The sequence below is a fragment of the Saccopteryx leptura genome, chromosome 12, assembly GCF_036850995.1.
Source record: "Saccopteryx leptura isolate mSacLep1 chromosome 12, mSacLep1_pri_phased_curated, whole genome shotgun sequence".
NCBI lineage: Eukaryota > Metazoa > Chordata > Mammalia > Chiroptera > Emballonuridae > Saccopteryx > Saccopteryx leptura.
This window is the reverse complement of record NC_089514.1, coordinates 236,210-249,754: the sequence shown is the minus strand read 5'-3', so window position 1 is coordinate 249,754 and position 13,545 is coordinate 236,210. Positions and strand designations below refer to the sequence as shown.

Sequence of the window (13,545 nt, the reverse complement as noted above, 5' to 3'; positions counted from 1 at the left end):
GAGGGCCCTGGGGGCTGGGAAAGCCCATGCCCCCTCCCTGGACCCAGGCTCAGCATCGTAGCTAGTCCTGGGGGCTTTTCCTGGCCTCTGCCTCCACCCAGTGGCCTGTCCTGACCTCAAGAGCTTCTCAGACCTCATGGCTAAGCTCTGCCCTCTGGAGCAAGGCAGGCCCTTGGACCAGCGTGCAGGCTGGCTCAGTCCTCGGGGAGTTTGCAGTAACAGGGCAGTGGCGATGGGGCTGGTGCAGGACGTGGGGCTGGGGACACAATCACAGGATTGTTCTAAGCAGATGAGGGCGTTGCGGTGGTGGTGGGGGGGCCGTGGACAGGGCTGTGGTTCCAGCCCGTGGTGGCCACTGAAGGTCAGGGCCTTCCACAGGTTTGGGCCTGGCTTCTTCTGACCCCACAAACCTCAGCAATTGTCCTTGCTGGGCTTCTGTGGTCTGGGTTCTGCCGGGTTGAAGGGGACTCAGGTGTTCCCCGCGGTGGTTGCTGGTCTTCAGATGTGGCCACAGTTTTTTGAGGAGGGCTGGTCCCCATGCTTCTGCCTCATTTGTCATTAGAAAAGCAAAGCCTACCCCTCCAGCTGACCCTCAGTCACTCCTCAGGGTCCAGCAGTGGCAGGAAGGGTCCTGGGAGAATCCCGTCTAGAGGGGCTGGGAGGGAGAAGCCAGACGGCAGGCCCCGGGCGGCCTGTGGCCCTCCTGTCTCCCGGAGCTGACAACGCCACAGCGGTGGTGGGGGACCCCAGAGGCCTGTGCCTGGCTCTGGGGGCTCCTGGAAGCTGTCTGGACAGTTGGGGAGGCATGCTCAGGTTTCAGGGTGTCGTGTGTGCAGGGCAGAGGTCATCTGGTCTGTTGTTCAGGGGACAGGAGAAGCACTGGTATTGGAGGTGCCTGGGGGCAGCCTGGACCTCTCCCTTGGGCCAGTCTTACCCTGAAAGGCGGGGAACTACTCCCTGATCTGGAGGGAGCCCCTGGCTCAGGGCCCCGGGCAGTGCCTGGCTGCGCCCTCACCAGGACAGGGTGGGAGCCCCGGGCTGCTGAGAAGCTGAGCAGTGCAGGGGGCAGGGGTGGGGGGCGGCCAGTGTGGGTGTTCCCGTGTGTTAGGATGAAGTGCACCTGCTCTGGCCCAGGAGTGACTGGGGGCTGCAGCATCAGCACTGCCTACACCCCCTCTGCCCTTTCACCTCTGCTTTTTCCCTGCCTGGGTACGCCCCCCACCCCTCACCCCCCACCTGCCTTGCAGGGTGTGGGCTCCACCCTGGCCTCCCCCAAAGAGGGCTCAGCTCAGGGTCAGGCTTGGCCAGCATGAGCTGGGGGAGGGGCCGTGGGGAGCCAGGATGTTTCCTTTGAGGGTCTCTAGGTGGGCCTGGGGGCACAGGGCCTGGCCACGCCTGAGCTGACATGAAGGTAAGGAGGCGCCCCAGAGACCCCTCCCGGCCAGCATCTCTGCTCCTGTGTGGCAGACGGCCCCCTGATGTCCTGCCTCCCACTGCCCCGCCAGGCTGGGACCCCACCCCAATGCCACACAGCCCCCCGCCCGCGCTCCTGCACTCCCGCGGGCCCCGCACTAATGCACGTGCTGTCTGCCACAGTCACTGCATCCAGCAGATCCTGGAGGCGGTTCTCCACTGCCACCAAATGGGGGTCGTCCACAGGGACCTCAAGGTGAGTCCTGCCCCGCCCTGTGCCAGGGGTCTGTGGTCTGGACCTGCATGTCCCGTCAGCGGAGGCCTGGGCAGTGCAAGCGCCAGACACTGTGTGCGTGAGGACATGCCCGTGCATGCGTGCATGAAGGTGCGTGCGTGCGAGACTGTGTGCGTGAGGACATGCCCGTGCATGCGTGCATGAAGGTGCGTGCGTGCGAGACTGTGTGCGTGCATGCGGGTGTCTGCACACAGCCTTCACACACTTCCAGGCTCCAGGGTGAGAGGAGACAGTTTTTAAAAAGCAGCGTGTGACCGTGTGGCTCCTCAGGGTCTCGCTTTCAGGGCTCTGGCTCAGATGCAGACCAGGCAGGTGGGACACAGTGACAGGTGTGCACAGGGGCTGATGCCACAGGAGCAGAGGGAGGGGCCTGCCTCCGGCCTCTGCAAACTTCCAGCCTTTTCTCCAAGTTTCTGAGGCGCTCAGCTCAGCGCTGGGCAAAGTGACTACAGACCTTTCAAGAGGTTTTCACCCTCAAGACGCAGGATGGTAGGAGAGCTCTTAGGAGGAATAACAGCCCACTCTCCCTCCTCCCCTTTTTCCTTCCCTGCCCCCCTCCCCCCTCTCCTTGTCCTCTCACCCTCCTCCTCCTCCGTTCTGGCTCCAGCGTTCTCCAGGGTGGTTTCATTTGTTTCTGGTCTGGAGTGGGGGACTCCTGGCTGTCATTCCTGCTGAGAGACCCACTAGTAACAGTTGAGACAGCTGTCCCCTGGTGCTCGTGCTGAATGGGGTCACACTTTCCTTGGGCCATTGAGGTGTGTGTGTGTGTGTGTGTGTGTGTGTGTGTGATCTCTGTGGGATGCTCTGGGGTGTGTGATCTCTGTGGGATGCTCTGGGGTGTGTGATCTCTGTGGGATGCTCTGGGGACGATGTCATGCCAGGACCAGGCCCAGGACCCTTTCTTTCCCTTCATGTGTCCCTGCTCCCTCTCTGCCCACCTGAGTGGTCTCTGCCCTTCCACGTGTCTGCCTTGTGCTCCTGTCCCACCCTCTGTCACTGTGTCTTGTCTGAATGGGTCACACGTGGAGGCCTCCGAGAGGAGGGGCCACCTCGCTCCCGGACCCCATGATTCATGGCTGACTGAGGCCACGGCAGAGACCTGGAGGCGGGCTCTCACCCAGCCCACGAGTGACCTGGGGGCAAACAGAATCCTTGCTGGGAGAAAGGAGAGGCAGACAGGGCCTCCTGCCAGGCGTGGGGAAGCAGCCTGTCCTGCTCCAGGGAGGACCCCGTCCTGACAGAGCTCCAGGAGCAGTGCCATGGTGGGCCTGCTCCAGCCAGGCAGCAGAGCAGTGTGGGGCAGCAGAGCAGTGTGGGGCAGCAGTGCAGTGTGGGGCAGCAGTGCAGTGAGGGGCAGCAGAGCAGTGTGAGGCAGCAGTGCAGTGTGAGGCAGCAGTGCAGTGTGGGGCAGCAGTGCAGTGTGGGGCAGCAGAGCAGTGTGAGGCAGCAGTGCAGTGTGGGGCAACAGAGCAGTGTGAGGCAGCAGTGCAGTGTGGGGCAGCAGAGCAGTGTGGGGCAGCAGTGCAGTGTGGGGCAGCAGAGCAGTGTGAGGCAGCAGAGCAGTGTGGGGCAGCAGTGCAGTGTGGGGCAGCAGAGCAGTGTGAGGCAGCAGAGCAGTGTGGGGCAGCAGTGCAGTGTGGGGCAGCAGAGCAGTGTGGGGCAGCAGTGCAGTGTGGGGCAGCAGAGCAGTGTGGGGCAGCAGTGCAGCGTGGGGCAGCAGAGCAGCGTGGGGCAGCAGAGCAGTGTGAGGCAGCAGTGCAGTGTGGGGCAGCAGAGCAGTGTGGGGCAGCAGAGGGTGCCACCCTCTAGGCAGAGGCTTCGGGAGGCAGGGGGAGTGCGCCCATTGGAGGGTGCTCTTCTTTTCAGGGCAGGTGGGATGAGGGCTACGATCTGGATGCACAGCTCCAGCCCTGCCCTATTTCAGGAGGTTGGGGTCCCCGGGCCAGCGCATGCTAGCTGTGCGAGGGGCTGCAGGCTTTCACTCTAAGGAGCTCTCACACCTCAGGGTTACAAGCAGAGCCCACAAAGTTTGGTCGTGGCATGGTGCAGGCGTCCCCAAACTACGGCCCGCGGCCGCAATGCGGCCCCCTGAGGCCATTTATCCAGCCCCCACTGCACTTCTGGAAGGGGTACCTCTTTCATTGGTGGTCAGTGAGAGGACCACTGTATTTGGCAGCCCTCCAATGGTCTGAGGGACAGGGAACTGGCCTCCTGTGTAAAAAGTTTGGAGACCCCTGTAATGTGTGTTGATGTAAGAATGTTTAAACCTGTTAGGAATTGATGGGTTTATCTGAGCCAAACGGAGAGCAAGCTCTCAGACGCTCCCGAGGACACAGTGTTGCAGCTGTTTTCGTGCCTCTGGGACTCAGGGGGACGTGAGGAAGGGCGCGTGGGGGTGGGGGAGGCGAGGCCGGGGCTGGTTGCAGGAGAGCTAGCTACAGTATCTGCTCTCCTGAGGGTGGTTCTGCTTATTTCAAAGGTGTGCTATCCTGGGTGCACAGAAACAACGGACAGTGTGCTCAAGGCAAAGATACACCTTTTATTAAATAAGTTACAGGCCTGGGGTGTGATGACTCACCATGACCTGCCCAGTGGAGAATTTATAGTCAGATCACCCTGTGAGCTACTTTCCATCAAACGTCTTTGTGGTCCCCAAGTGGCAGTGTGGTCTTAGTGGGCTTGCCCATGGGGCGGGAGCCCCTGGCGGTCAGCGCTGGGAGCCCTGAGCGCTGATGGCTGGGAGGTGACACCGGTGAGAGAGCCCAGCATCCAGCCCACAGGGACCCACTGGGGCTGTCAGGACCAAGTGTCCCCATCAGAGGGCAGCAGACTCCTCGGCACTCCGGCAGACAGGGACCGAGGGTTCTCCCGCCCTGAGCAAGGGAGGCAGACAGTTCCACCCGCTTTGCTGGACAGGCGGGAGGTCAGATCAGGCCCCTTCCAGGGACCGAGGGTTCTCCCGCCCTGAGCAAGGGAGGCAGACAGTTCCACCCGCTTTGCTGGACAGGCGGGAGGTCAGATCAGGCCCCTTCCAGGGACCGAGGGTTCTCCCACCCTGAGCAAGGGAGGCAGACAGTTCCACCCGCTTTGCTGGACAGACGGGAGGTCAGATCAGGCCCCTTCCAGTGGACCAGACCCGTGGGTACGGTGAGAGGATGTTCTGCACTGTCCAGGCTTCAGGCCCTTGGTCGTTCCTTTTTGCCCTTGGGGGTCACCGTCCTGCAGGAATGCCTGAGCACCCGGCAGGCAGCCCCCTCCATGTCTCTGAGCAGAGAGACCTGGGGCAGGGAGGTGAGCAGGGGGGGCCCGCAGGGGGGCGGGGTGCACTCGGTTTTGATCCTGTGCCGTGAGTTCCCTGTGCTGGGTCTGAAGGACCCCAGTCCCACTTTGGAGAGCTGGCTTTTTCCTGTGAGGCTCTTGTCCCTGCCGCCAGAGGTGGGCTGTGGGGTGCGGGCCCAGGGTCCACAGGTGTCAGCAGTGCCAGGGAGACACCCACATGGCGGGGTCAGACCTGTGCGCCCACCTGCAAACCACTGTCCTCTCTGGTCGTCCCTCCTCCGGGATCCCGGGTGTAAACCACATGGCTTCCCTGCAGCCTGAGAACCTGCTTCTGGCCAGCAAGTGCAAGGGGGCCGCGGTGAAGCTGGCGGACTTCGGCCTGGCTATCGAGGTGCAGGGGGACCAGCAAGCATGGTTTGGTGAGCGCCGTCTGGTGGGGGCAGGGAGAGGGGTCAGCTGCCCCCAGGCCCTGACACCACCCCTCCCCCGTCACTAGGGTTTGCCGGCACACCAGGATACCTGTCCCCAGAGGTCCTGCGCAAAGAGGCGTATGGCAAGCCAGTGGACATCTGGGCGTGCGGTGAGGCCGAGTGCGGGGCGGGGGGGGGGCAGTGGGGGAGGGAGCATACAGGACCGCCCTGGGGGTGCCCCAGCCGGGAACCCCTCACTCCTGGACTAGACCTGTGACCCTGGCTGTGGCTGAGCTCACCATCCGCGTTCCCTCCCCTGCACTCAGTGGCCCTGGGTGCTGGGGGTCTGTGCAGACCCCCTGTGAGGCAGGGTGAGGGTGGGCAGAGATGACAGGGCTTTGGGGAACGTTCTGCCAACGTGAGGGCCCTAAATAATGACACTGGCTGCTGGGGGGGGGGGCAGCTCAGGGGCCCTGTTGTCCTCATGGGGCTCGCTGGCTTCAGACAGGACCCCTGTTTTGGCTGAGGAACTGACTGAGGGTCCCACAGCTTTTGAACGGGGCATCTGGCCCCCAGTGGGCCACATACTCGACACCTCCCAGCAGAGCCCGCTGACTGGCACACAGCTGCACAGTGGACTCCCCAGAGCGTGGGGACAGGGTGGGGCTGGGCACGGCAGCAGGGTGAGCCTGTCCTCGGCTCCCCAGGGGTGATCCTGTACATCCTGCTGGTGGGCTACCCACCCTTCTGGGACGAGGACCAGCACAAGCTGTACCAGCAGATCAAGGCCGGCGCCTACGACGTGAGTGCCTGCCCTCCAACCTCAGAGATCCGGCTCCTGCCCGAAGAGGGGTCCAGACTCCACTGAGCGCTGTTTCCCCTTCCAGTTTCCGTCCCCTGAGTGGGACACCGTCACGCCTGAAGCCAAAAACCTCATCAACCAGATGTTGACCATCAACCCCGCCAAGCGCATCACTGCGCACGAGGCGCTGAAGCACCCGTGGGTCTGCGTAAGTCGCCTCGGCGTGGGGCCACCCCGGGCGGGGCTGACCCTGAGGTCCTGTCCTCACACCCAAAGGCTCCCTGCTGCACTGACCTTTCCCTGACCTCTCCCACAGCAACGGTCCACGGTGGCCTCCATGATGCACAGGCAGGAGACGGTGGAGTGCCTGAAAAAGTTCAATGCCCGGAGGAAGCTCAAGGTGAAATTCGGGCTCCAGTACTGGCCCAGTGCCCTGCTGAGGGACCTGTCCCTCAAGGGCCCCACACCGGGGTCAGGGGTGGCTGCAGGGGTCCCAGCCGTTCAGGATAGGCTGCTTGTCAGCAGACCGCACATGTCAGATGGACTCAGGGCCCCCATGGCAATGACACCAAGGTGCCCAGACGTGGGTCTGGCCTCCAGGTGCACAGCTGGCTTCTCCACAGCCGCTCACGTCACCCCTGAGGTGCTCCTGGGCGGCACACCTGGGCCCTCTGCTCAGCTCTCCTGGTGCGAGGGAGTCACCAAGCTTCCTGCCCGGGCCAATGCGGTGAGGACAGCAGCCCTAGTGCTCGGGCGGTGTGGGGGGGGGACGAGAGGGAGGTGGCCCTGGCGTGCCTTCCCTGAAGGCTGCGGCACGCAGAGGGGGGGGTCCGGCACAGCTGAGCACATGTGGAGGAGCCTGCCGCGGACAGGTAGACTCCCAGAGGACCCCCCGGGGTCTTGAAGTACTTTCTAGGCTGTGGTCGGTGGGCAGTTGACTGCCCAGGGCACATCCCTGTTTTGATTCTGGAAGTGGGTGGCTTGTCTGGGTGCAGCTGGCGAGCCCTCCAAAGATTCCCCTGCCCGTCCTCAGCCTATGGGCCTCAGCTGTGTGTCTCTCCCCAGGGCGCTATCCTCACCACCATGCTGGCCACCCGGAATTTCTCAGGTGAGAACAGCCTTCTCCAGGAGGGCTCAGAATGACCCACCACCAGCCACCCTCCCTTCTCCCACCCGCCTGAGCCCCGGCTGGGTCTCCGCCCTCTGAGACCCTGGCAGGGTGGCACTGCGGGCTCGCCCCGCCCCTGCGTGTTAGGTCTGTGTCCCTGCCTGACGCCCCAGCTCCGTGTGTCTGTCTAGACGTGGGTCGGCGCCTCTGTGGCCTGTCGTTGTCCTGAGACTTCTGAGCACCGTTCTGTGTGTGGGAGGTGAGGAGGGGCCAGGGCCTCTCTGCAGAGCTCTGCACATGCTGGTGGCCGCTTCCCTGGGTCACTGAAGGTGGGCAAAAGCGGGGCGTGCGGCTGCTGTGGGGGGGGTCTGCGACCCCAAGGCCAAGGGTCCCGGCAGGCCCCTCAGGGACAGCAGCACCGAGTGGGGCTGGCCGCCCACGCCCTGTCCTGTGGCTTGTGTGTGCGGGAGTCTGTGGTCTGTCCTGTTTGTATCGGCGCCCTCCTGTGACTGCTGGGGAGCGGCTGTGGGCACGCGGTCACGCCAGGGCTGGTAGGATGAGAGGCCCCGTGGGGTTCTCTCAGAAGAAAAGAGGCAAACGCTTCCGGATGTCAGTGGTCTGCGCCTTGTTTCTGTCCTCCTGTGGAAGGGGCTCTGGAACCAGCCTCACCGAAGCCTGGACTCTAATCTTCTTCTGCTTCCTTTGTCTCTTCTCTCCCCTCACCTCGCCCACCCCTCCTCTGTGTCCGCCCCTCCCCTCGTCTCTAACCCGGTGCTAACAGTGGGCAGACAGACCACCGCTCCGGCCACAATGTCCACCGCGGCCTCCGGCACCACCATGGGGCTGGTGGAACAAGGTAGATGCTTTGGACCCGTGTCCTGCAGTCGGCATGCGGCTCCCCTGGCTGCACGCAGCCACCCAGAGGCCCCGGGAGCTGCGCTCCCGCCGTGGACATGTTCCGCAGAGCCTCCACAGCCTCGGGCCCCGCCCGTCACCAGAGGCAGGGACCAGGCAAACCCTAGGCCGTGCCCCACATGCATCTGACTGAACTCCCCAGTCCTGGCCCCTGAGTCTGCGGGTCAGGAGACCCCTCTGGTCAGAGTCCTTTGCTTCTGAAACTCTGTTCCCACTTGTCCATCCAATCGATCCTCATTCAGAATGACCTGGACCACCCACAGACAGCCTCAGGGCTACATCTGGGGGTCCCCAGGAGAAGAGCAGGGAGGCAGAGACCCTGCCCTGAGAACCTGCTGGCCGCCCTGTCCACCCCGGGACTCGCCCTGGCTCCCCGCGGCCCGCACGCTGCCGGTGGTCTGTGTCGAGTCTCCTACGTGCACATACGTGCCCTGTAAGCCCCGAGCAGAGGGAGTTCAGCCGCCCTGAGAATGACTGTGAAGGCCTTCTTTCTATAAGGACCTCCTTTCCCTGTTCCAAGCCCGTGACGGGAGACACTGGTTCTCCCAGGAGGCCCAGGTCAGCTCCTGCCCACCTGAGGCCTTGGCCAGACCCCCTGAGGGCTACTGGAACTCGGTCCTGCCCGTGGCCCCGTGACCCCAGCCCTTGCTGAGGGTGGTACCAGCTTAGGGTGGGCAGCCACTGCTGAGGACGGAGTGTGGTGCTCCTTGGGCTATGGGGTCCAGGCAAAGCCCATGTCTCTGCCCAGGGCAGGCCCTTTCTTTCCTGCATGCCCACCCTGCTCCTGCCCAGGGCTGCACAGGCTGCGTGGCCTGCCTGCCCCACAGAGGACCCAGTGTTCCCAGCCACCTCCTCCCCGGGGTGCTGGGGCAGGACCAGCCTCAGGGAGGAGGGTCTGTGCTCTTGTCCCCGTGGACATGTCCAGCTGGCAGGCCCCAGGGGGCCATCTTGAGATGCTTCCTTTTCCTGGTCTTTCTGAAGCACCTGGGGGGTGGGGGGCAGGATTCAGGGAACTGAGGCCAGAGGCTCCCAGGGAAGCCTGGCCCCCCTCCCCACACAGAGTGAGGCAGGCACCTGAGTTGCCCCCTGCCCGGCTCCCGCCTGCAGCACCACCTGCATGTATGAGGCCGCGTGCATGTGTGGCTCCGCCCTGCGCGCTGAGGGCCGCCTGTCCTGGGGGGTGGTCAGTGCATGTGGACGGAGCCCAGCATGGCTGTCCCCGGGTGACCAGCTCCAGGACGAGGCAGAGGCTGGCCCTGTGGGCTGAGCGACCTCCCCTGCTAAGTCAGCCCACCTCAGTGGCCGCACCGAACCCAGCAGACACGGCGAGAGCAGGGCGCGTGTCTCAGTTCAGGGGCCATGCTTCTCTGTGGGGACGCAGCGCCCCTCGGCCAGTGGAAGACCGGCGTCTTTGTAGGGATGTTGCCATTCATCAAAGCCCTGGTCAGGGGCAACGTCGCCATCACTGAGGGGGGACGCAGGCAGGCTGCGGTGGCAGCCATGGCCGGGTGCTGAGGAGGACCCCGGTGGAGTGGGTGGACAGAGGGTATGTGCTTGTTTCCCAGGGGCCTGGGGTGTGTGCCAGCTCCGTCCGCCACGGCTCCTGCTGGGCAGTGATGCACTGGACTTGAGAAAGCACAGCGGGACCTCCCATGCCTTTGGCCGCTCGTGTAGACAGGACTCAGCAGGATTCGGAGTTACTCCAGGGCAGACCAGATTTCCAGGAAGCGCAGTGGCCGGAGCTGCGCTTGGACAGACGTGTGCAGGGCTGGCTGGAGGGGGACTGAGTGAAGGAAAGGTGTTTGCTTGGAGCTCGGGCCAGGGGCCGGGTTCCTGCAGCCCCCGCGGGGTGGCAGCTCTGAAGCCTGGACCACTGGTTGGATAGAATCAGGGACTGAAGTGGACCCTCTTAAGACCCAGGACCGCCCCAGGGTCTCCATCTGTCTCGGCTGGAGCCTGACCCAGGGGCCCCTTTCTTGCCCAAGGGGCAAGACCAAGACTGGGCAGGACCAACTGCATCTCTACCAAGACCAGCGTGGGTCTACACTGCTTCTAGCTCAGGGCTGCGCTGGCCAAGGCCGCTTGGTGAGGGGCGTGGGGACCAGCCCCAGCCCGCCCACTGTAAACTAGAGAGTGGGGGCCTACTTGCTGAGCTCGTAGGACTCGTGTCTCCAAGACGGGCTGGGTGCCTCTCCTCCAAGCCCAGCTGGTCAGCCAGCACCGACAGTGGTCCCCTGGGCCCCACAACCTCAGACGACCCCCACTTGAGGGGAGGTGGAGCGCTCCCTGTCCCTAGAGCTGGGGACAGGAGCAGAGGCCAGGTGAGCAGGGCGGTGAGGGCTGTGCTCTTCGGGGCTCTCAGGAACAAGGCCGGTGGCCCGGAGCCCTGAGCTGGTGTCTACAGGGCCGTCCTCTCCCTCTGTCCTGAGTGACAGGGAGGCAGATTTTAGCTGCCACCCGGGGAGGTTCTCATGTGGCCCCAGGAATTCCTGGTGCTTGGATGCCTGAGGGCAGGGTTCCCAGGGTGTCAGGGTCCTGAGTCTGGCTACCCAGGCCTTGCCCTTGGGGGGTCTGGTGGGGCAGGGAAAGCGACAGCTTGTGGTCTTCCCTCGCTGGGACCCTGCCGCGCTTCTCACACGGGTTTGGTAGGGAGGGGACCGGATGAGAGTCAGGCTGCTGGTTAAACTCTGCCCTGTGGATCCCAAGAGGGAAGCTTCTGAGAGAATTGCCAGGTCCCTGGGGGAGGCAGGAAACCGTGTTCTGTGTGGCCACTTGCGTGGCCCTGCCGGGCCTCTGACCTGGTGCAGCCGCTTATGTCCCCACACAGAGCCCCAGGGGACAGTAGTCAGTAGGCAGTCCAATGGCCCTGGCCCTGGCCTGGTCACTGCACCAGGGGTCTTGACCCTGCTTCCCAAACTGAGCAGCATCAGGGCCCCTTGGAGGCCTTGCTGAGCAGATGCCCATCCCATCCCAAGTTTCTGCCTCAGGAGGTCTTGGGGGTCCAGGCTAATGCTGCCAGCAGAGATCCCCACACCTCTCTGGCTCACACCTCTCTGGCTCTAAGTACACGTCGTTCGCTGTGCTGGCCAGGACAGGGGCAGGGGCAGGGGTCTGGCCCAGGCCCTCTGTGGCCACCTTGTCCCTGTGAGCAGGCAGACCCCACTTCAGGGCTGGCCCGGGGCCCAAGGCGAGGGACCCTCTGCTGCTTCTCTGATCTGCACCGCCCGCCGTGCTGGGCACTGCTTGTCTGGCGGTGGGCAGGGTGGGCCAGACACAGGTTTGCTTTCCGCCTGAGCTGACACAGCCTTGTTTTCTCTCTCCCTCCTCACACCCTCTCCTCCCCTCCTCACCTTTGCTTTTTGTAAGGTAAGTTGACTTCCCTTTTTTTTTTGCAGTTCTGTAATTAAAATGAACCCTCTTTGGAGGGTGCAGATGCTGGGGACATAGGGACATGGGGGTGTGACAGGTGGGCACGTACAGAGGGAGGCAGGCCAGGCTGCCCTGACCGTCTGCTGAGCCTGGGCGTCGGAGGGTTGGTGGCAGCTCGAGATACAGGTGGCCCTTTGACCTTCCCCCAAGTGTGTCATTCTGCTGGCCCCACTCGGAGCCTAAGATCCGGAGTGGGTGGGTCAAGAGGCCAGCGTAGCCCTAGCCAGCTGCCAGAGCAAGGCCGAGTAGCCCCAAAGGGAGAGGCAGGCTACCCCTCGGGGCTCTGGCTCTGGCTCTGGCTCTGGGGGTAGAGCTCTGGGTCTTGTCCTCCGAGGGAGGGGGCCAGGAGGCCCAGGGCAGGCTGGCACTTAGGGTTGGGACAAGCCCCACCCTGTGAATAACCAGCTGCAGCTCACCCGCCCCTTCCAAGAACGCGGGAGTTACAAGGGATGCCCACCACCCAACCTGGTACCCGTCCTGTGTTCTCATCTGGGGGATGCCCGCCTTCCTTCTCACAGAGCCTGCCTGCCACCCGGAAGCCAAGGGTTCCCAGTGGGAGGAGAAATCTCGGTGTCCCTCAGGAGAAGGGCCAGTCCCAGGGACAAGGCTTTCCCTTCAGGTCCTTCCCCAGGACAGCCACCCCTGCCTCAGGACCTGGCCACATTCTCACTCATTCCTGCGGATCCTGGTGCCTTGCATGCCGGGGGAGGAGTTGCAGTGGGGCGGCCCCTCCCTCACAATTCCTGTTTCCTCCCAATGCAGCAGCCAAGAGTATGCTCAACAAGAAAGCAGATGGAGTCAAGGTGAGGCCCTGTCCCCAGTTCCTGCTAGAGCAGACCCAAGGAAGGGGGTGGCCCTCCTTCTCCCCCTAATGCTCCTCTCTGTCTCCCCCCTGCAGCCCCAGACGAATAGCACCAAGAACAGTGCCGCCGCCACCAGCCCCAAGGGGACGCTTCCTCCGGCTGCCCTGGTACTGAGCCCCACTTCCTAGCCCTGCTGCACCCCGGCCTTGTGGTGGCCGCCTGTCAGGAGACCTGCAGTGATGGTGGGGTCCAGCTCCCAGCCCGTCTCTGATGATGACACTTGGTCCTCCACCGCCCGCTGCCTCTTGGGTGTGGGCTGAGGGCCAAGCCCATTGAGGCTCTCAAGGCTAAGCTGAGAACCCCTCTCAGCAGCAGGGGACAGGCTGACCTGCTGGGTCAGTGGTGCGAGGCCTTCAGGAGAGACCAGTGAGGCCCAAGGTGTTGGCCTTCAGCAGGCTCAGAGCCCAGGGCCCAGGGCCAGCTTCTGCAAGGGAGACAGTGACAGCGGGGACTCTTGCCCAGTCCCCTCAAGTGCTGCACAGACCTACTGTCTGGGAGATGAGGCTTCACTGTCTCTTCAGGAACGGGGTGGGCTGGTCTTAGCTTCTGAGCCCCCCAGGGATCTGGAGGGAGGCAGAGACCCATTGCTGGCTTCCCATCAAAGTTACATTCTGCGGTCCCACAGCGGCCACGGGACACATCGGTGTGGCTGTGAGGCCTGTGGCTGCCCGGAGGGAGGGCCCTGCTGGCGAGGGTAGGTGGACATGGGCCTCACCTGGGGGTGTCCTGTCCAGAGGAACCTCACAGCTGGTGGTCAGGGTTGTGGCTCTGGTGGAGGTTGGGGTTTGCTGGTCTACAGGTTCTCAATGATTCCCAAGCCCTGGCCCCATGTCTGGGAGCCAGCCTGACTGCCCAAATGACCGTCCAGTGCGTGTGGGGACGGTCTGGGCCCAGGCCTGGGGGTCCCGTGTGCGACCTCGCAGCCAGCCCCATTGTGGACCCATCCATCCCATTTGCCTCTTCATCCCCTTGCCATTGTCCAGCCTGGGCCCTCACGCCAGCCCCTCCGCAGCCTGGACCCCACTGCAGCT

General features: G+C 63.7%; 1 protein-coding gene across 14 annotated transcripts in view; it reads left to right on the top strand.

Moving 5' to 3' along the window:
• The window catches only part of CAMK2B (calcium/calmodulin dependent protein kinase II beta), a 68,330-nt gene that overhangs the window by 43,140 nt on the left and 11,645 nt on the right, over positions 1-13,545 (top strand). For 4 of the 14 annotated variants that reach the window (XM_066353690.1, XM_066353688.1, XM_066353697.1 and 1 more), the window contains exons 6-15: positions 1,597-1,669; positions 5,304-5,406; positions 5,484-5,567; positions 6,105-6,199; positions 6,285-6,407; positions 6,516-6,599; positions 7,265-7,307; positions 8,089-8,163; positions 12,414-12,454; positions 12,550-12,621. In XM_066353690.1, the coding sequence (XP_066209787.1) occupies positions 1,597-1,669; positions 5,304-5,406; positions 5,484-5,567; positions 6,105-6,199; positions 6,285-6,407; positions 6,516-6,599; positions 7,265-7,307; positions 8,089-8,163; positions 12,414-12,454; positions 12,550-12,621 (793 nt within the window). The remainder of the gene's footprint in view (positions 1-1,596; positions 1,670-5,303; positions 5,407-5,483; positions 5,568-6,104; positions 6,200-6,284; positions 6,408-6,515; positions 6,600-7,264; positions 7,308-8,088; positions 8,164-12,413; positions 12,455-12,549; positions 12,622-13,545) is intronic. The other 10 variants (XM_066353693.1, XM_066353691.1, XM_066353702.1 and 7 more) reach the window with 3 other exon arrangements.